At 40.6% G+C, this 21486-nt stretch overlaps 6 protein-coding genes across 6 annotated transcripts; 1 reads left to right on the top strand and 5 right to left on the bottom strand. All coding sequences in view use genetic code 12, as the record gives it.

Moving 5' to 3' along the window:
• Nucleotides 1–796: 796 nt before the first annotated feature.
• RJT20DRAFT_146050 (JmjC domain, hydroxylase-domain-containing protein) lies at nucleotides 797–3346 on the bottom strand (the record flags this gene model as incomplete). Its single annotated transcript, XM_064918841.1, has 4 exons — nucleotides 797–1099; nucleotides 1130–1178; nucleotides 1233–1912; nucleotides 2099–3346. The coding sequence occupies 4 exons, from the start codon at nucleotides 3344–3346 to the stop codon at nucleotides 797–799; spliced, it is 2280 nt and encodes a 759-aa protein (XP_064772975.1).
• Nucleotides 3347–5672: 2326 nt separating this feature from the next.
• On the top strand, nucleotides 5673–6332 carry RJT20DRAFT_53173 (uncharacterized protein). The gene has a single exon (XM_064920530.1). It carries the CDS (start codon nucleotides 5855–5857, stop codon nucleotides 6173–6175), a length of 321 nt encoding a protein of 106 aa, XP_064772974.1. The 5' UTR covers nucleotides 5673–5854; the 3' UTR covers nucleotides 6176–6332.
• Nucleotides 6333–6480: 148 nt separating this feature from the next.
• Nucleotides 6481–9333, bottom strand: RJT20DRAFT_129515 (uncharacterized protein). Its single transcript, XM_064917522.1, has one exon. The coding sequence runs from the start codon at nucleotides 9148–9150 to the stop codon at nucleotides 6490–6492; it is 2661 nt and encodes an 886-aa protein (XP_064772973.1). The 5' UTR covers nucleotides 9151–9333; the 3' UTR covers nucleotides 6481–6489.
• Nucleotides 9334–10141: 808 nt separating this feature from the next.
• Nucleotides 10142–12220, bottom strand: RJT20DRAFT_129514 (uncharacterized protein). The gene has a single exon (XM_064917521.1). It carries the CDS (start codon nucleotides 12177–12179, stop codon nucleotides 10272–10274), a length of 1908 nt encoding a protein of 635 aa, XP_064772972.1. The 5' UTR covers nucleotides 12180–12220; the 3' UTR covers nucleotides 10142–10271.
• Nucleotides 12221–13862: 1642 nt separating this feature from the next.
• On the bottom strand, nucleotides 13863–16340 carry SUL2 (sulfate permease; the record flags this gene model as incomplete). The annotated part of the gene is made up of 1 exon (XM_064921176.1): nucleotides 13863–16340. One exon carries the CDS (start codon nucleotides 16338–16340, stop codon nucleotides 13863–13865), a length of 2478 nt encoding a protein of 825 aa, XP_064772971.1.
• Nucleotides 16341–18905: 2565 nt separating this feature from the next.
• Nucleotides 18906–21185, bottom strand: RJT20DRAFT_98227 (putative phosphotransferase; the record flags this gene model as incomplete). Its single annotated transcript, XM_064921710.1, has 1 exon — nucleotides 18906–21185. One exon carries the CDS (start codon nucleotides 21183–21185, stop codon nucleotides 18906–18908), a length of 2280 nt encoding a protein of 759 aa, XP_064772970.1.
• Nucleotides 21186–21486: the final 301 nt, after the last annotated feature.

Below are 21486 nucleotides of genomic sequence, written 5' to 3'. Positions count from 1 at the left end.
TCTTCCTCTACTAAATCATCATCTTCCTCATCTTCTACGTCCTCTATCGTTTCATTTTCACTTTCCTCTTCACATTCTACCGGCACCTCCTTATACAGAGGCTTTTTTGTCCTCCGTCGACTACTCCGGTTCATTCTACACCCTATCTTCTCCAGAAGAACTACTTTCATTCTTCCTAAAGAAGCAAGCGAAATTTCATTTTTCAGTGCTGCATTTTTCAGCCCACAGAAAATCGTCGGCTGCGAAATTTTTTTGCAGTTGTGTGGAGATGAGAGGGAGGTGGTGATGGATGTGGATAGGAGGTTAGTTGTGGGTGTGGGTAGGGTTGGTTATGGATATGGAGGTTGGTTATGGGTATGGAGGTCAGTTATGGGTATGGAGAGGTTGGTTTGTATATCGAAAGTTAGTTTGTATATTGTTGGTTATGGATATGAAGAGGTTGGTCATGATATGAAGAGGTTGGCCATGATATAAAGGTTGGTTAGCAAGATTGTATTTATGCATATATATATGTGAAATTGTATGAAAATGAGTAATTTTGTAAAAATATTGATTTTGTTGGATTTTGTCTTAAATAGTGTGGCATTGATTGAAAGTGTAATGTGGAGTAATATGAGAAGTGGACAAGAAATGACTAGGCCACGTAGAAATAAAGTTTCATGGTAGCACATAGGACCGCACATTGCATCACGGTAGTTGTTTTACATAGCTTGAATGAATGGTCATCATCGTGTCATTAATTATACAATTATTTACATTCTTAAATACATCTTGGCTCACGCGACTCCAAATCAAATCACGACTTATCGTAAACTCGTCCTGATCTGGTCCTGAACTCGTCATGAGAACTGGACAGTGTCAACGCAGTCAATTGGTTGGAAGTGTCCTGCGAGACAACATAAGCATTGACATGGAGTGCTGCTTCTGTGGACTGCTCACTATCGTTTTTTGTTTTGCTATTGCTGGGAGATCTCAAAGAATTGGGACTTTGATGTGTAGAGCTGCTCCGTCTTCTCTTCCTGCTGGGGGTTGTATGTGACAGGTGAACTACAAATGGAGGTTGTGGTAACGGAGGGGGTGTTGTCAACTTTTCGACTGGCTGGGAAGTGTAGTTCAGTCCCTGTTCAACGTCCTCTGATCTTTCGAGAAGGTTCTCAGGAGTACCAACTTCAGCAGTACTCAAATGAATAGCTGCCGTGGGGTTGGTAAATGGGTTTTCGGTAAGTTCGTACGGGAATATTACGCAGTCATAGCAGATCTCAATGATGTCCAGCATGCGAGGATAGACGGATACTTTAAAAGAAACCTCGTCGATGTTATTGGCGAGAACCAATCCGAAGTAATGGGTATTGTTAAACACGAATTGAACCCAAGAGCCACTTCCACTTTTAATAGAAGCCAACTTATTGAACCGGTAAAGGTTAAACTTCTTGCTTCTATGGTACTTGCAAATGTGCTTGCTATCTTTAAATGAATAAACCACACCATCTGCAACACCGCAAGTTCCATGAAAAGATCTTGTACACTTTGGTGCGCTGCACTGGAAGCAAGCACCATGGCTGGCTATTCCATTCTTCTTTTGGGCACCTTTGTTACAAACCTTACATTGGAGCTTCTTTTGGGACTTAGAGACTTTGTCTAATCCGGTAACAGTTGTAGTAGCGTGGGTATCACTTGGGTATATTTTAAGTTCGTTTGGAAACATATTAGCGCATATTCTGTGTACTTTGACATGGGTCTTCTTCTTCGCATCGTAGAAATCTGTATCGATCAATTGGAATAACGGATTCTCAGTGATCGCACTATCAGTGAACGAGTTGGGGCACAAGTAGCAATCATAGGATTCTTCTTGCGCTGATTGAGAATGTTCAGCTGTTGTTTTGTTTTGTCTATTCGTCTTCTTTTGAACGGGCTTTTCGATGGCAACACTAGATGAATTTGGACCTGCTATCTTCGAAATTAAATCGCTTCCTGGAATTTGTTCTGTTTTAATCTTTCTAGGTCTCCCCCGTTTTGCCGGTGCATTATCAGACTTCTCTACCTTCAATTGAGCATCTTTTCCTGACCTAGAGTTCTGTCTCGACTTCACATCTTTAACGGGCTCCGGTTCCTCGCTTGTTGCGTCTGTCTCTGAAGACAGCTCAGTGTCGACGTCTTCCCCCGGAACGTATGGGATACCTTTGAACCTGCTGTAGAGCTGCTTAACGTTGATGCCAACAGAATCGCTAATGCACTCACACTTCTTAGTAACCTCTCCGAATGGAAACCAGTCATCTAAAGCAAAGTTGACTGATTCTGCCAAGTTGTAGCCATAATTAAAGCCGGCATGGAACCCAAAAGGATAGGTTATGATGAACTCGCCCTCATTGTGAATGATTTTATTATATTGTATTCCATTTTTCTCCAAGAAAGCTGGTGATACAAGGAATGTTTTATGTCTCAAGAACTCATGACATGTTTTGTATTCGTCATTGAAAGTATCTTTCATCAAGTCAAAGAATCTTTCCAGCTCTGCCTGTGGAATCAGATACCATTGCTTTGGGGCACCAAAGTGCAAGTAGTTGATGGAATACAAGTCTTGGTCTTCCAAATGCCAGGCAAACGTTGCTTTCCACAAGCCAGCGTAGAGGTATGCATCGTTCACACCTGGAAGTCTTGTATCCATCATATCAAGGATATTTGGCAAGTGTGCTACATTCCAGGTAGATAACGAATCGGGAAATAAAGTTCCTAACATGTCCGCTCCATACATGGGCTCGGCATAAGTGAGAGTTCTCCAGTAGTTGTTCTCTAGCTCTTTACAGCGTTCTGGAGTATATCCAGAGGTATCTATATTATACAATTCGTTATGGTGATGGTGATGAGCTCTGAGACGTTTTGTAGGAGAGTCTGGTTCAGGAACAGTGTTTTTACTATCTGTTGGTGACGGTGCCGATGCCAGTTCGGTTTTATCGGGAGATCTTGATTTCTGTCTTGCTGCTGGAGGTTGGTAATTGGATCTTTCGGCGAGTTTTTTCCATTGGAATATGTCGTAAGTCTTCTTTTTCTCTATGTTCTGGAGAGAGAATACACCAGCACCACTACCATTAATCTGTTGAACGATTGGATTCTTAATCTTAATACCTCGGAGATTCTTCTCTGTGTAACATTTGGGCAAAGGACGAAGCCATTCATTCGGCGGAATGATTTTCACTATTCCCAGTTGCATTCCGAAGGAGTTTATTGCCTTGTTGAAGGCGTAGAAGTCTTCGAATTCTTTGGCGGTTGGTTTGAAGACGGGTATTCCGCCGGAATAGTACGCTGGGGAGATTGTTAGATGAGGGTCGGCTTTATATGGTGAACTCATTGGTAGTAGGGATAATGATGGGTATTTGAGTGATGGATATTTGAATGATGAGACCGGTGACTAGCAAGGTTTTTCAGTTGCTGGTTGAGTCAGTTGGTGGTGGTTGATCAGTTGGCTCTTGAATATTGAATGATATGAAGGGTAATAAATAAGATTGGGTAATGTGGAGATGACGTATTCTTAGCCAGGTAAGTCAAGTAAGCAGTTTGAATGTTTGAAATAATACGAATTGGAAACCTTTAAGTGTAGTTATCGAATAGATGATAGTATTAATATGAAGATGCCGTAGTTGTCAAGTTGAAGGAACGTTGTATAAACAGTATATGAATAGATGAGAGGGTATGTGGAATGACGACGCGATGACTGGCAAGTTATATGAACCAAATGAAAGGAATGAGTCAAGGGAAGATCTAAAGATGAATAGATGTATAGATGTATAGAATTCAATTCAATTCAATTCAATTCACTAAACCGATCAAGTCAATAAGATGGAACAAGAATATACGAACCGAACCGTTTTAATGGAGGAAGATGATTAAATATAATTTGGCTGAATTACAGTATGGGAAACAATAGGAAATGACCCAATGTTCAGGTACATTCAATCAATGATCAGTAAGATTGTTTGTAGGAGACTAAGCAATGTTCAATGTCCATTTCAATGTTCTTTTCAGTGTCCCTTTCAATGTCCTATAATAATTCTGGTTAATGGTACAATTATCTACCACTCAACACCTGAACAATACAAAAGATCAAAGGCGTTTAAGAGAGAACTTCACAAACAGCTTCACAAACAGCTTCACAAGTAGCTTCACGAGTAGCTTCAAACGGCTTCAAAGATAATTAAATAAAAAAATGGCACTGAAATGAAAAAAAAAGAATCGAATCTCACCAAAAGGCTACCAGTTAACTGTTAATTGAGTCAAAAGCCTAGAACCAGGACTCACTATGAGACTATGAGATTACAAAAGATGATGTAGATGAAAAAACGAACCGATAAAAGAATGAGACGGTAAAAAGAATGAGTCGGTAAAAACGATGAAACGATGAAATGATCACAAGCAAATGAGACAGTGCGAGTATGAGGAAGAGAGGTGTAGCTGTGAGCATACAATGTATCCAGTGTATTCAATGGGTAAGTTCGTAAGGAATTCGATGAAATGTTCAGTTCGCTACAATCAGCTCAGCTCAGTTCTATCAGCTCAGCTCAAGAAACTCACTATGACTCTTCTCCGGTTACACCGATTATGATAAGACGATGATAAGAAAGAGAGAGAGAGAAACTAAATGCTAAAGAAATACTAAAAATGTATAGAAATAACAAGCCCAGTTACAATAAGTTAATCAATGATGAAGGTAGAAAACACCTACAAACAATGGAAAACAGCTTATTAATGCTAATGCAAAAATGACGAACCAAAACATCCATAAACAAACACCATCACCAACACCCGTCACTAATCACCAATCACCGAACACCAATCAGCCTCCAGCGAGTCCTTCGTTTCAGAGGCATCAGGCCATTTTTGTTTGTTTCCATTTCAGGGTTGGACGATGGGGAAGAGCCATGACAGCTGACAGCTGACGGTGATGGTGATGGTGATGGTGATGATGGAAGTTACGGGATGGGTTGAGACCAAGGGTTAGTCTTACAATGATGTAAAGCTCTGATTAGTACGTCTCTGAATTGCTACATTCATCTACACATACATCTATCTATAAGGTAAGGACACGTAAAACTGATAGCAGCGTCTTCTTCTTCCACCATCACTATGTCAATTCCTTCTATGCTATCGCTAGAAATCGCTTGTGTCCCGCTAAACTGTTAGACTTGCCATCATTATCAATTGACTATTATCCCTACAAACAACAACATCCAAAGCCGAACACGGACTGTTGCATAGAAGAAGTGTTCGACTCTCTTTTTTTGGGTGCAAAACTCCCTCGTTGCTACTGTGTTACTATCAATTAAATTTATCACGTCATGTCGTACTTAAAACCAAAACCTTCTTCGATGACGTAACTTGTGTCGCTAACGTTTATAGTGCCATTTCGGAAACTATTCTCTTGGATGGAACCCCTAACAACTATATATGGTGAAATACTTCGGACATTGAAATATGGAAAAGAGTGGACTTTGGGCATTTTTACTATAACAACTTACCTTTTCTTTTACGGCTATGAAAACCTTTTGCCTCATCTACATCTGCATCTACTAATCTTCTATTACTATTACTGCAAATCCACCATCACTTCCTATAATTACTATTATTCACATCATCATCTCCTCATCATTTCTCCCTTCTCTTCACTCTTCACACTCTTCATACTCTTTGTGAGATCCGGTACCCATTGAAGAAATTCACGTGCCATATGGTCTCTCTTCCCTCGGAAGTCGCGTTCGATTGCCTTCACGTTCTCTTCACTAATATGGCAGTATACCAAATATTTCACTTTCACTGTTGATCTAGTGTTTCTTTTACTCCTCTATAACTTAACTGTAATACCATGGCTCTCAAACAACGTAAACCTACGGGTGCTCCGAAGAGAACCTACAGTGCCGAGGACGAAAGAATATCCAAATCTAGAGCCTTTAATGCCGGGTTACTTACTATTCTTTCTCTCGTGATAGTAGTGGTTTTGGGATATCACTTCCTCTGGGCGGTGAAGGTAATGACAAACCAGCCATACGGAAGTTTCCTCAACAATTTGGTTTACGGACCAGGTACCCTTGTTGCAAACGCTGGTTTGAGTATGAAGTTCATTAGTTACATAAACAACAAGTTAGTAGAAGACAAAATCGATGCGGATCACAAGAAGTATATATGATCTTTGGCATGTTCAAATAAGTAAACTGGTGAAAATTTAGTTAAATTTCAAGTCAATTTGTTTTAACGTCATTATTCTTGATTATTTTTTAGTATTTGTATATATCATTAATCACATAGTGCAACCCATTTTTTTACGGAACCAACATCAATCCAACATAATTGAATCGCTTTGCACTTCAACAAGCCAACTTCGAAACAGCCGTGATCATCTTAGCCGTGATCATCTTAGACTTTCCCAACCCATTGTACATTAAACCATTATACAACATAATATACACAATTTTACATATAAAACATAATCTTAATACGGATTCATACCTGATTCGTTCGGCATATTCCCTGTTCGTCACAGAACTTAGCCAAAAAGTCGTCTTCTAGGTTATAACCTTCAGACTGGAGCCATTCTTTTAGCTCACTCATTCGGAGGGGCTCGTAGCTGAGAACCTTATCATACCAATATTTGTTCTGTTGAATGAGTGAATTCATCTTTGCATAAGAGTACTTTTTGAACAATCTCTGGGACTCCTCTGGAGCAGTCTGAGTCTTAGCTGGAGACTTGCTCATTTGAGAGTTGACCACTAGCTTGCTGGTTTCAGAAAGGACCTGAATCATCCTTTCTCTTCCTTGTACTGACTTCAATCCCCATTCTTTAATTTTCTCATGAAGTTCCTTTGTAGTGTAAGTGGAGAAGTTCAATCTTTTCTGGGTGCCAGCTTTCGAGTTCTGTTCATTGCTCACAATGCTCTCTATTCGAACTGCACTATCAATCACTTGGGAGCCAGGTAATGTGTAGAAAAGGTCCTTATCTTCATTTGAGACATTTTCGCCATCCTCTAGTATAATCTCGTTAGGACTGGAGGGCACTTGCAATATTGACGTGTTCGCTACCCCATCCAGATCCCTTGCGAGATTTGAAAGATAATCCGTATTGTTTTCGTCCCCTACCTCTCTAGTGATCTCTATAATGCTTATATTTTGGTCTTCATCGTCGGCTTCTGAATCTGGAACCTCGTTGTCTGAGTCTATTATAATTCGCTTAGCTTCAAGCTTTCTTAATTTTACATGTCTTTCGTTGTCCTCGAAGTCATTTAGATTGAAATTAGTAGTTACTTCATACCTCGTTGTTCTCAATAGTCTGCGCTTCTTTATATTGTCGAAGGATTTGGCTGGTATTGACGAAATTATTTGTGGAAATTCCTCGTCATCATCATCGTCATCACTTTTAACATATAATGATTCTATCTTTTGGGCCGATGGAAATCCTGACCGTGCTGTAGAGTATATAGATTCTTCATCTGATGAAATAACTATTTCTTCTGCTACCGTTTGCAGATCGGCGGAGCGAGTGATTAAGTGAAATGGGCTCTTATTAGGAGTGTCGAGTGGCTTTACAGGAGAGTTGAACTTCACTGGTGAGCTGAACTTACTAAGAAGTTCCTTCGACTTCTTTGTAGGGGTTTTAAATGGGGATATTATATGGTTCTCTTCGTTGTAGCTCAGCTGTTCTTTATCTCTTCTATAAGCATCGTGAGGCGACTCGTGCTTGTCATTCGAATCGCTCAATGGTGTTCCCGATAAAGTATTAGTATTTGAGTCTATGGGTATGGATATATCATCCAAGTTGAATTTGGTGAGCCTGTGAGGAGATTCCGTTGATATACTTTCTATTACTTGCAGCAAATCTTCACCCTCTTTTGCCAACTCAGTAGTATGATTGCCCGTTGTGGACGCAAATGGAAAGCTTTGAAAAGATATCACAGGATCAAACACCGGCACCTTCTGGTGAGACGATACATCGTTAGAAAGCTTGTCGATTGTGCCTTCAACCTGTTTTCGAGGAGGTGAACTTACCGCAAGAACTTCCGGTTCAGACTCTGAATCCAGGATCTCTATAACATCTCCCAAGTTGTTGTCTAGAGAAAATATTTCTTGATCTTGGGACACTTCGGCGGGTACTGATTCTTCCTTGCTTTGCTCTTCTACGCTGTTTTCTTTTCTAGCAGCAACATCTGCCATCTCCTCCTTGTCCCCTTTATCTCTATGTTGGTCAATTTCAACCTCATTCTCTTTTGAAATTTGCTTATTTTGGGATAGTGTCATAACGAATTGCAATTGGTCATCGCTTCCGTAAGTTAAGTCTTCATCAATGACACTACTGTTACTAACCATCTGTTCGTCGCTTAAATCGTATAGCCACTTCAATTCTTCATCGGTCAAGCTTATCGATGGAAGAGAGCTTGCCTGGGACCACATTCCCTCTTCAGTTTCTTGCTCATACTTCTGTATTCGACGCGTTATTATATTAAGACTCTTCTTTTTTGTAGCCGATAAGTCTGGAAACTTCAATTTGATGTTCTTGAGAATACAAACCCACTCCTCTTTCGTGAAGAGGCATGAATTGTCGTTACTGCTGTGGCTGCCTGTTAGAGTGTCGAGGTCCTCGACTTTCCTTATTCGTTTAAGAAAGTCATCTATTTTGCTTTGAGACCCTGAGAAGTATGCAAATTTGTCATTATTAAACCTTTCGCGTACCATTGCACTCATGGACTGGTTCTTGGGCTTCCTTTTACCTGCTCTTGCAGTAAGTCTAGGAGTTTGCCTCCTTATAGGACGCGTCGTGACGGTCGGTGCAGCTTCACTTGGGTTTCTAAAGCCTAGGAATTGTGAAACCGTCTTCTTGGTTCTTTCTTCCTGTGACTCCAATTCCAAGACTGATTCGTGACGGGCTTGCATCTGAGTCGAGGCGAAATAGAGATCGTTCAGCTCTTGAACTTCTGGCTGTGTCATAGATTGCTTCTTTTGCTCATCTTCTTCCTGTTCTACCTGCTCTTTCTCCCCTTCTTCTCGTATTTCTTGCGCTTCTTGGCCATCTTCTACCGCGGCTGAATAGCTATTAATACTATTCAACTCACCATCTACAGACTCAACAGGGCCAGATATTCGGGTCTTTCTCGAGGTTTTTTCCCCATTCATTGATAAATCTACAACCTAGCCCCGATTATATATCCTCCATTCACCAAGTCTCAGCCATAAAAACAACCAACAACCTACCTAACTCTGGTACTTTCCATAAGAAGAGCATCTGGTTGCTGGGTCCATTTTTCAGATCGCTGCCAAAAAGTTTAGTTTTACCGCGGCACTCGCTAAAGGGAATAGCTGCAAAAAAAGATGAACTGTGGGGTGGTGGTAGGATGAGTGGTGGAGAGGAGTGAAGGGGAGTATATGGAGTGGTGGGTTATTGAATAAGTGGCGGAGTGGTGTTTTGATGGAGTAGTGTGTTGAGGTAAGTGATGGGGTGTGGGTGGTTAAATAATTGGTGGAGAGTGATTGAGTGGTGCTTTGTTGAATAAGTGATGGAGAGTATATGGAAGTGGTGTGTTGGGCTGGTAGGTAGACTACGGTATATGGAATAGTATGTAGATGGAGAGTGATAGAGAGTATATGGAGAGTATATGGAGTGGTATGTAGATTGAGAGAATATAGAGTGGTATGTAGATTGAGAGAATATAGAGTGGTATGTAGATTGAGAGAATATAGACTGGTATGTGGGTGGAGAGTATATGGAGTGGTAGATGTACTGATGGGTAGATAGCTGGTAAGTCAACTACAGTATATGGAGTGGTAAGTTGAGGAGACTTATATGGACAGAATGATAAGTAGAGGAGTCCTAGTGGTAAGTACATGTGTAAGTAGTTATTCCTGTAGCAGGAAGCAGAGTCAAATTCCATGGGTTTCTTGGAAGAATAAAGATTCAAATAGGTGCTTAGGGTTGGCACATAATAAAAAGAATTTGCAATTAATAGCCAAGAGCAACAAAGTAATGGGAATTGTTATTAATGTACAATTTTGGCCAAGATATGTACTATTGTGTACTATATACTTAAGTGGGCGTGGATGGAAACAGATATGCAACAGAAACCAAACGTTAAGTGCTTACTCTCCTTTTGGTGCCAATTGACATTATATCGGAGACAATTAAACATACCGTCTACTAACTAACATCGCTACCCTTCATGACTTCTCACTACTTTGCATTTCGAAAAACTACTTATTATACACTATTCTATTACACACTGCCTTCCATTATCATTAACTCAATTACCCGTTGTCTTCAATGCATACTTGCTCCTCATCTCTGGTCTCACCTCCCAATTAGACGTTTTCTTATTATACTCTGCTATGCTTTGAATAGTATTTTTCAAAAGTGCCTTGGTGTAGTCCTTGAATTCCTTCTTGGACAACTCAACCATTGTACCGATGGTGAATTCATTGTTCTTTTCTATGAATACAATCAAATTTGAGAGCAACTTTGGGTCATCAATTGTCTTCTTTTGGGGTATTAAAATATTAGGCGAATCGGCAGTGGAATTCGTCGTTGCTATCGTCTCAGACACAGAAGCCTGTACTATTTTAGTCGGGGAACTTTGGGCGCTCTTATTACCCTTAGCTTTTGCTGACTTCTTCGGTGATGTGTTCCAATAGTCATGAAATGGATCTATAGGAAATTGCAAATTTGTAACCAATGGAGTAGTTGTTAAATTGGCAAAAAAATCGTCATTAGTTCCGTCATTCCATTTGTTGATGACAACCAACGAATGAAACTTCTTGCTTCTTGCTCCATCCTGGTTGTCTTCTACAAAGTCGTCCAATTCATCGTCATCCTGTACTATCATATCGTCCTCTTCTTCGTCATCTTCGTTATCTACGTCTTCTCCTTCCTCTTCCTCTTTGTTCCATTCCAAATCAGAGTCATAATCATAGTCAAATCCAGTCAAAGAAGTATCGACTGGGTTTGACGTCGGTATTTCGATCTTCTGATGACGTTCAGAGCACCATGTTCCCACGTATGGTGGCTTGGAGTTTTCGTAGAAACTAATGTATTTCATTGGTGGGAATTGCTTCAACATCTTGTGTATCTGTGATTCAGTCGTAGTAGACGAATTGAGAGCAGAAACAATGAACTCTGGTGTTATAGATTCCTCAGATTTTTCGGACTTACTCTTAAAGGATTGGAAATAGCTTGCAATCTCTGATTTGCATTCTGTGCTCTTCTTTAGTTTGTTATCGAAGGAGTTTTTTGCTTCTTCCAAGTGGTCGTGGTCAAACTGACCAGAGCTAGCCATCACCACATTCTTTTGAACAAAAAAAGGTAAGAAATCGAGGTCATAGTCTGATTTTTCTTCTTGTTTTTTGATTGTACTCACGCTTTCATTCTCAGCCGATTTCGCTTTACGTCCTCCAATTTGAAAGAAACTTGATATCTTCATTTGGCTTCGTTCCTTCAATTCCTCTGCCTTTTTCTTCTCTTCTTCGGCTTTTTTCTTATCGAGCTCCTTGCGTTCTTTCTCTTCTTCTTGTTTGCGCTTCTTCTCTAATCTCTGTTTCTCTTTCTCTTCTTTTTCGGCCTGCTTCTGGAGTCGTTCCTCTTCCTTCTTACGTTCCTTTTCAAGCTTTTCTTCCTCTAGCTTTCTGCGCTTTAATTCCTTTTCGGCTTCCTTCTCGGTGATTTTCCTGAGTCTCTCTTCTTCTTTCTTTGACTTTTCCTCTTCCTTTCTCAAGCGTTCTTCTTCCTTTTCGGCGATTTTCTTGAGCCTTTCCTCTTCTTTCTTTTTTTCTTTTTCAATTCTTTCAATTTCTCTTTGTTTCTGTCTCTCTATTTTCTGTTGCTCCTTCTTAGTCAACTTTTTCTCCTTTAGTGGCTCATCACCAACTGACAGCTGGAGACTATGACTTTGCAGTATTTCTTGTGTTAATTGTAAATCTTCACCATCTTCTACACTTCCCAGTAAATTTTCAGGCACAGGTGTGGCCAGAGATCTATCAGGAGTCTCCAATTTCGGCTTTTTCTGCTTCGAATGTGGAGCTTCTTCATCGTGTTCTTGTTGGTCAGTTGAATCGTAACTGTCTAGCTTTCTCTTGGATATACTGTTGATTTTCCTGCTTTTTTCTTCTGAAACTTCGCCAGAACCATCTTTTGTTGGCGTCAATGCTGGCGATTGCATTCTTATCTGTCAAAGATATACGGAAACACTCTTGATACAGATAAAATACGTCTAATAACCACTCTTTAATACACGTAAAAACGTAAATTTTTTTTGAAAACTCGGTATACGCGTTCTGGTCACGTGAAAATGTTTAAAAAGATTGAAGATGTTTCATAGGCGGCATGGGTGTTTTGAGTGGCCAGTGTATTGTATATTGTGTATTGTATACTGTATATTATATATTGTATTTGTATATAATTCCGGGTTTTGATATACCATACTTAAGGAGCCACTACTGTACTATGAATTTGTTGTAGTAAGTTATAGTAGTGTGAGTTGAAGAGTTGTATGAGTTAAAGAGTTGTATGTGATGTAATTAGTTGTTTGAGTTAATGAGTTGTGTTTTGTAGTTGTAATTAGTTGTATTTTGTAGTAGTGATTAGTTGTATGTGTAGTAGTGATTAATTGTATTGAGTTGTATGTGTAACGATAAAAACTTGTATGTGTAGTACATTAGCGTTTTCCAATATATAAGCCCATACCCAACGTTATAACCGTTCTTGGCTAACTAATCTCAGTAGTTTGTGTAGTATGAGTAGTACAGTGAGAATGTAAATCGTTTGTGTAGTATGCGTAGTACTTCGTAGTACTTCGTAGTACTTCGTAGTACTTCGTAGTATGTGTAGCACTTTGTAGTGTGTGTAGTATATGGTGTCTATATACATACATATGTATATATAGAAGTTTGTACGTAGATATCTATGTATGTATGTAGATATATATGTATGTGGATATCTATGTATGTATGTAGATATATATGTATGTGGATATCTATGTATGTATATACATGTAATATATGTACATACTTATATTTATGGCTCTTTTCTTTATTTGTATGTCTGTACTCACATACATTATTTATTTATGTATTTGTGAACAGTTGTTTCTTCATGTAATTTTCTTGTATGTTGTTTCTTTGTATGTGATTTCTTTGTATGTAATTTTCTTGTATGTTGCTTCATAGTGTGTTGCTTTATAGTATGTACGTATATAATTGGGTTAGGAACAATCCGGAAACTCAAGCTATTTGAATAGTGCAATTGTATTAAAGAAGATCAGATAATTCATTGGATGAAAGTAATGGTATTGTACTGTTAGTGCTGAGTTGGTATGAAGCAGCGTATTCTGGTAGCAGTTGGATGATTAAGCGGTAAGATGATTGAGTACTAACTTAATTGAGTACTAACTTGATTGAGTACTAACTTGATTGAGTACTAACTTGATTGAGTACTAACTTGGTTTAGTAGTCAGACGATTAAGCGGTAAGATATTGAGTACTAGGTTGATTAACTAGTTGGACGATTAACTAGTTGGTCGATTACCTAGTTGGTCGATTAACTAGTTTGATGGTACTACCACTACTGCTACTACCACTACTGCTACAACATCCACCCCACCACACTCTACAATGTCCCCATTATTAAACGTCGTGACATTATCTATTAATAACAACGAAGCTAAGAATTAAAGCAAAGCAATCTAAAAGAACTCCTCAGTTGAGCAAACTAGACATGGAAATAAATATAAACGGTACCCAATAGCTAACAATGATATGAAATGAAGGAAAGGGGTCTTAATAATGGTACAGGGGTCTCGGGATCAATGAGGCAAATCAGAACTTCGAACAATCGTCTCAGACATTTAATAGTCTGGAATGTCAAGGTGGAAGTATGGAGTGTTGGTAGAAACAGCAGCGTAGTACTCGGAATCAAGACCAAGTTCAACGTCGTGATCAGCAGCAATGTTCACATAAGTGCTTTCACTGACTAATCCCTCGTATGTTCCGAAACCACCGCTCAATAAACCTCTTCTGATCCAAGGACTCAAGATACCAGAGAAGTGGAATTCAACTTCTCTGTCTGCGTAGTTGTTAAGAGCCTTTCTCAAGTCAACCAAAGCTTGAATGGATGTGGCATCAATGTTGGAAACAGTGCTGAAGTCAAAGTGGACAATTCTCAAGTATGGTCTGGTGTCTTCCTCAGCAACTTCACCTCCCTTGTCAGCAAACTTCTCCTTTCCAAATGGTAAACGCCATCTCAATGGACCTGGGTCGTTCCATGGTCTGGAACCGGCATTGGTAGTACTGTATGGCTTACCACGTCTAGTCAAACGCTTGGCTTCGTCGGAGACTTTGTCAATTTGGGTAGAAGCATTAGGATAAGTGAATGACTCGAGTGGCTTGAAAACAATCACACCAGGTGGTGGTGGTTGAACATTGATGTGAGAGTTGATGTTCTGCTTAGTCAATGGAACCCATCTAGTGTGGAACTTAATCTTAGGATTGGACTTGAGCAAGGTCTGGGTGGAAGTTGTGCCTTGAACACCCTTGATGACATCCTTGACCTTGTACTTGTTACCATCAGTGGAGTTGTTAGAAATAACTTGGTTGATTTCAATTTCGTCGTTAGAGGAGTTAGAAACTTCTCCTTCTGGCTTGATACTGTAAGCATCGCTCTCCAAGTGGTCGATGACTGGGTTGACAACCTCAGCAACTTGGATTCTTCCGAGGAAGTGACCTCTTGGCTTAGCAATTCTGAACAATAAAACAGCAACAGAAGCACAGACAGCAAAGTAAACACCGTCTTCAATAGAAGCAAACACAGTAATGATGACATTGATGACGAAAATACCACAGTCAATTGGAGAAACAGTCCAGAGGTTCCAGGTGACCTTATAGTTAGCGATCAAATCGGAGACAGCGTGGATAATAATGGCAGAAAGAGTAGCCTTTGGAATGTAGTAGAAAGTGGAAGTCAAAGCATACAAAGCCAACAACACAACAGCACCAGTGAAGATACCAGCAACTGGAGTTCTGACACCACACTTAGCCTTCAAAGCAGATCTAGAGAAAGAACCGGTAGCTGGGTAGGCGTTGAAGAAAGTACCAATCAAGTTGGTGACACCAATAGCAATGACTTCTTGATCTGGAATAACCTTATAATCGTTGATTCTACCGAAAGATTTGGAAATGGAAATATGTTCTAACAACAAGATAACAGTGGAGACAGGAATCTCAGAGGCCATGGCATCGATGATTCCTTCTGGGATGGTCATAACACCGACGTTCTTTAAACCCTTTGGAACATGTCCCAAAGTGGAGATAGGAGCCTTGAACTTAGCTGGGTCACCCTTCCAAGCCTTCAACTTAGGATGGACGACTCCCCAAGAAATAGCAGTAGCGACGATGATGACAATAGCATTTCTCAATTGTTGAATGTAGAAGAACCACAACTTTTGCTTTGGAAATCTCTTTTGAGCATAGTCCATGCTGTATTTCCAGAAGTATAAGATGAATAATGGAACCAAACCAAAAGCAGCGTCAACAGTAGAGTGCTTCAAGTTCTTAAGATCGTTAATGATGACCAAGTAGGTTGGATCTCTGGTATTGACCAACTTGTTGTAACCCATAAGAGCTGGAACTTGACCGGCAGCAATGTTGAAAGCAGAACCGGTCATGAAACCAAGCACAGCTGGGATGGAGATGAACTCCAAGATGAAACCAAGTCTCAAGATACCAATACCAGCGGCAATACCACCACAAATCAAAGATAAGAAAGTGGCAATAACCTCTGGGGCATACTTGTCACCGACCTTGGCATCAACGTGAGCAATAACCTTAGCAACTTGAGCAGACATGACCGCAACTGGACCAATAGAAACATCCTTGGAGGTTGCGAAGAAGGAGTAGATAAAGACACCGACGAAAGATGAGTATAAACCGAACTGGGCATCCAAACTGGCTAATTGGGCATAAGACATAGATTGTGGAACCAAGACGACACCGACAGTAATACCAGCAACCACGTCACCGTAAAGCCATGTGAGGTTATAGTGCAAAATCCATTTAGCAATAGGGAACAAGGAGATGAAATAATCAACAATCATTTTAAGTGGGTTAGCGAAGACCTTCTTAATCCAGTCCAAGACGGTGACATCATGTTCAATATATTCAGGAACAACAGTACCATTTCCACTGTTGAAAGAAGCGTACTCCTGAGTGTGGTACTCGTGGGACTTCTTAGAGCGATAAGACCTGATGTCTTCGTGCTCCTCCTCGAGTTTAGGGATGGAGGACTCTGGGGGGTTGTTGGAGTTCAACTTACGGATGAAGTCAGCCATGATGAACTGTTTGTGTGGGTTAGGAAGGAGATGCTAAGTTGTTAGACGAGAGCAAACAGCAACGACTTGAATAACTGCAACCTGCTTAAACGAAAAACGGCGAATGGCACTTGTTATATAGCAAATGCTGGGGATGCAAAAAAAAATGATAATGCAATAAATGTAGATCCCGATTAGAGAGTACACAAAATATTAAGCTTTTGGGCGAATAAAGAAAAAGAAATGGGAGGAGATCCACTTTAACGAGAGCACAATGCAAGTCGTTTTTGGACAAAACAAACTGTCTAAGGCACAACGACAGATATTAGTTTATCTGAGGAAATGACAGTAGGCTATTGGCCGAAAGGTACCAATATTGGCTAAATAATAATGGGAATGATGTGCGACGGCTTTGGCAGATTCGTAAAGTTGCTTTGCAGGCAATTCAAACGGGTTAATAATATATTTTGACCCTGGGGATGGGTGTATGGGGTCAGTTGCAATTTACCAGTGAAACACAATTTTGGACAATTAGGCTTTTTGGAATGCAATGGTTGTGACAACGCCCTTAGGAGCCCTATGGGATTATCTGGTAAAATAATAGTTGAAATCGCTGTTCTACACGGCTGGTTTAAAAAGCTTAACTATGATAATCCGTGTCGTTTGCTGTAATTTTGCAGTTGTGGCTACTAATTCTATTATATATTGTGAATAATTTCAATCAAATATGTTGCAATTCATCCACAGTTAGCTATTTTCACGTGACCTAGAGTATTGATGGAAAAATTACATGCAACATCAGAAAAATATTCATGCGTACATTGAGTTGATTGATGGGGCAACAAGGCGACGTTTGTGGAGATGGCGGTGTGGGCCGTTGCATTTCGCTTACCATTGACGGGGCCAAGATGAACCAGAGGGCTAAGAGATGGGTTAGAAGTCATATCATGATTGGGAATATCGTAGTGTGCTTCGAAACATGACATTATCGCGATGGATTTCTAAATCCTATTGCTGCTAAAAATTTCCGGTTCTGTGCGGCTCATGGGCTGCAGCCAGAGATCTTTGCACCCCTACCCACTTACCCAAATAGATAGAGCTACATAGTCTATATAGAAAACGGTTCTAATCGCATAAATGGTGGTTCATGAATAGTGGAGTCGTGGGACTTCTCCTCTTGCCTTATCTGTGGATATCGCCATTTCAAATTCACATACAAACTACGGTCTACAGATACAATCTACTACTTTGCCTGCAGCGTTACCGCTTGTGCAGCAAGTCGTTGTCTATTTTCGGTGAGCTGTTGTCACGTGTGAACTTGCAATCGTCTCTACCGGCAGGAATTAATATTACTTGGACTTAGGCGGCTTGGTATATTTTGGAGGAAATCCGGTACAGCGGTAACAGTGCGTTCGGTTATGATTTGCAGTAATCAACAAGATTTCGGGATGGGCTACGGTCAACAACACCAATGGACATAGTGATAAGATCGCCGGTGCAGGCTGTCATGAGTCGATGATGGGATGCTTTTGACAACAAACCGGGGGTGCTTAGCCGTGTCGTTGTTATGAAGGTTCTGGATAGAACTATAGCTATGCATGAAAATGAACAAAATGCACGGCTTTGGAACCAGTAGTACGTTTATTTCGCCGGTTGGACCATTCACAACGGTCTAATTCGCCTGGTTTAGACCAAATTACAATGAAAATAAAGCGTTTCTGTTCTCGTAGCGTCGTTGCAAATGCCCATTCGTATATCGACGAAATAATTTTCTTCTCCACGAACTCCCGACCACATTTTGGAGCCCTTGTCGTTTATTAGCGTGTTGTTGCAATAATTACCTCTGGTCCCAAGAAATTTCATGTCTGCCTTTGACAGATCTCGCTCGAGGACGGTATTGCTGGTGGCAGATCAACTTAATTCGCCTCTGCTCCCCTTAAGTTCTTTGCTTCACATGAAGATCTACGCTACCCTGGCTCCACATTTCGTCATATCAATTAACATATCGTAGTTACTACCCACGATGTTAGCTTAATTCCAGATTCATGACGATACTCGTTCATGGCAATCCCAACTTCAAGATTTTTCGTATTTTCTTCTATTTTCTGCGTTCCCCATCTCCTTACCTCTGATAATATTTAACAACGGATAAGGCGTTTTGCATATGTTTATATTACATACTGATAGCCAATTTAGTTATTTTTTACTCTATTTATTACTGTGGATTATTTCTACATTGAAATATTATTGTTCCAAAGGGGGAGGATAAGAATATAAGCGGATTTTCAGATAGCAGGGGGGTCTGGGGTCATGGGGATTAACCAAAGATGGGGATGCCCTTGGTTAGAGACAGAGACTGGTATGGGACAAGGTTATTTTACTAGGATCATGATTATTATCTCGTGATAGCACCATCACTTTGAAGTAATGACTTCGTCACAGAGATCCCGGAGATTAGAAACGATTACGATAAAAATAAGAAGGCATCGGCAAATTCGCAGTCATTTAAAGTGCATTTATAGTCATTTCATGCAAATCTCGTATTCTAACTAAGCTTTTGCTGTAGATTGTGTGCTGGCAGCACATTTAACCTTTTACGCTTTTCAAGTTCTGTTGTTCAACTTCATCGACAAGATTCCTGTACTCCTGTTGCTTGTAACATTGCTCCAAGAAAATCTTATACTTAGCGGCCAATAAGACTCTGTCTGGATGGGTGTCAGCACTAGGGAAAATAACCTTTCCAGGACCCGTCATCTTCTCCATGACCTTCCATAATTTGTCACCAGGGCTAATAGGAGCATTGCTGGTGTCGCTGGTAGTCTTCTTGATGGAAGATAAAGGCTTAAGTCCCAATTTACTCAATTTCTGAGATAAACCTTGCTGAACCTTGTGTTGTGAACCAAAGGACAAAGTCTGCTCATCTTCTGAATCGTCATCCGACGTGATGTTGGCGTTTTTAGCTTCCTTCTCTGCAAGCTGTTCTTGAGTAGGCTGATTGAAGTAATCTACTTGTTCCTCTTCCATAGGAGTCATAACTGGGAACTGGTGGAGGGAACCTGCGTTGGCACTTGCGTATACCAATGTGGACATGTTCGCAGTAGAGGCAGTGGCGGAAGGTGCTGTGTATGGTGAGTGGGCTCCTCCACTAGTAGAGCCACCCAAACTAACCTGCGATTTCTGGGAGTTTAATATGGAATTTCTTCTAGATCTTCCCTTGGAGTTAACATGTTCGGCAACAGATTCCTCGGCGGCAACAGCACCCAATAAAGCAGAACCAAAGACGACGGCAGCATCGATATATCTTGGAATAACCACAGGCTTTCCAGTACAATCAGCCAATAATCTCATTAACAAACCATTTCTACATTGACCACCACTCATGTAGACACAAGTGATATTGTGACCTGACTTCTCCATTTCCTCTACAATTTGTCTGGTCTGTTGGGCAATGAACTCACATGCACCGAAGTATTGGATGGCCAAGTCGTTGACTGAATTGTCCATTGACTGACCAATAATCGAAGCCTTCATACGAGGGTCGGCAATAGGTGATCTATTACCGTGGAAGTCTCCGTAGAAGAACATGTGCTTGGCCAAACTGACGACGGATCTGGACTTGGTGTCCTGGACCAAATTTTCCAACGCCAAGTTCAAGTAATCAAACTTCGATAAATTGGAAGCTTCAGCCAAACGGTTCAACTCTTGACTTGCAGGATGAATAGATAAGACGTGAGCCAATAACGCACCAGTCATAGATTGACCACCCTCGGCTAACCAGTATCCTGGAGCCATTACATTTTTGTATGGACCCCAAACACCCTTGACGAAGCATGGTTCTTTGGTCATGGCAATATGACAGGTAGAAGTTCCAGCCACGGCTGCTAATCTGCCACAGGCTGTCTCGATAGTTCCATCAGCATTGTCTTGCAAATGTGGAATGTCGGCTTTTCCTGCTACAGTTCCAACCCAACCAGCGTAAGCATCGATAACTGGAGAACCAACGATACATTCAGTGGTCAATCCCAATTCTTCTGCTGCCTGCGGAGTTAACTTTCCAACAATGTCACCAGCACTCAAGAAGGTACCATTTTTGCCTGGGATACCACCTAATCTTCTGAAGTCATCCTCAACCAATTCAGGCAAATCTACAGAAAGCAAGAACTCCTTAGACCATCCAGTCTCCGAGTTTTCTACACCAAGAGGAACAAATCCTTGTTTGCATACGGCAGAACAGAAACTTCTAGCCTCTGATCCAGTAGCTTTGTGGACCAAGTAATCTGGTAAATCGTAGAACTTGCAGTCGTTAATTCCTCCTGGCAAGTTGTGTTTCAACCATTTGATTTTAGGTAATTCCATCTCAATCGACATTTGACCACCGACGTACTTCAAACACTTGTCACCAGTAGCATTAATTTGGTTAGTGGCTTCATCAGCTCTGTGGTCCATCCACAATATGATATTCTCTTTAGCATCGTAGAAGTTTGGACCAACACCAATTGGTTCATCGGTAGATTCGGAGATTGCGACCAAAGAACAGGTGGCATCGAAACCGATACCAAAAACCTCGCTAGGGTCGACACCTGAATCTCTCAAACAGGTCTTAACACAGTAACTGATAGCGTTCCAAATCTCGGTAGACGACTGAGTGATATGGTTTGGCTTCAATTCGTGTCTGGTGATGGGTCTTTCGGCCAAGCCCAAGATGATACCGTTAGTGTCGATAAGACATGCTCTAGCGGAACCCGTACCGACATCGACTCCGACGTAGTACACGTCTGGCTGTGGAGGAACGATTGGAGTGTTGAAAAACGACGATTTTCTAGTAGGGATACTAGTGTGAGATCTTGAATGAGGATGCTGGACCATTGTGAAAGAGAGAAAGGTTATGAATTATCGATTTTCTATCGTGTTCTAACGATGCAATTGGTATAATGTATCCAGAACAGTACTAATTTGTAACCAGTGATATTCAAGAATTACTAAATATTGCTTTCCGGTGTTCTTGTGCTGTCTCTTTTTCACCGTTCTGCTTGCAATTCAAACAACCAATACCTTTGATAGTCGCTTAATGATAAACACACAGGATTGACGAGGCGGTTTGCTACACGTAAGTTAAAGACAGTTAATGACAGTAACGCTTGATTCAATGAGTTCAATTCCACGAAAT

This window comes from Scheffersomyces xylosifermentans, assembly GCF_036884685.1.
Source record: "Scheffersomyces xylosifermentans strain CBS 12540 chromosome Unknown RJT20scaffold_6, whole genome shotgun sequence".
NCBI lineage: Eukaryota > Fungi > Ascomycota > Pichiomycetes > Serinales > Debaryomycetaceae > Scheffersomyces > Scheffersomyces xylosifermentans.
The sequence above is the reverse complement of the archived record's forward strand: the minus strand, read 5'-3'. Positions and strand labels throughout refer to the sequence as shown.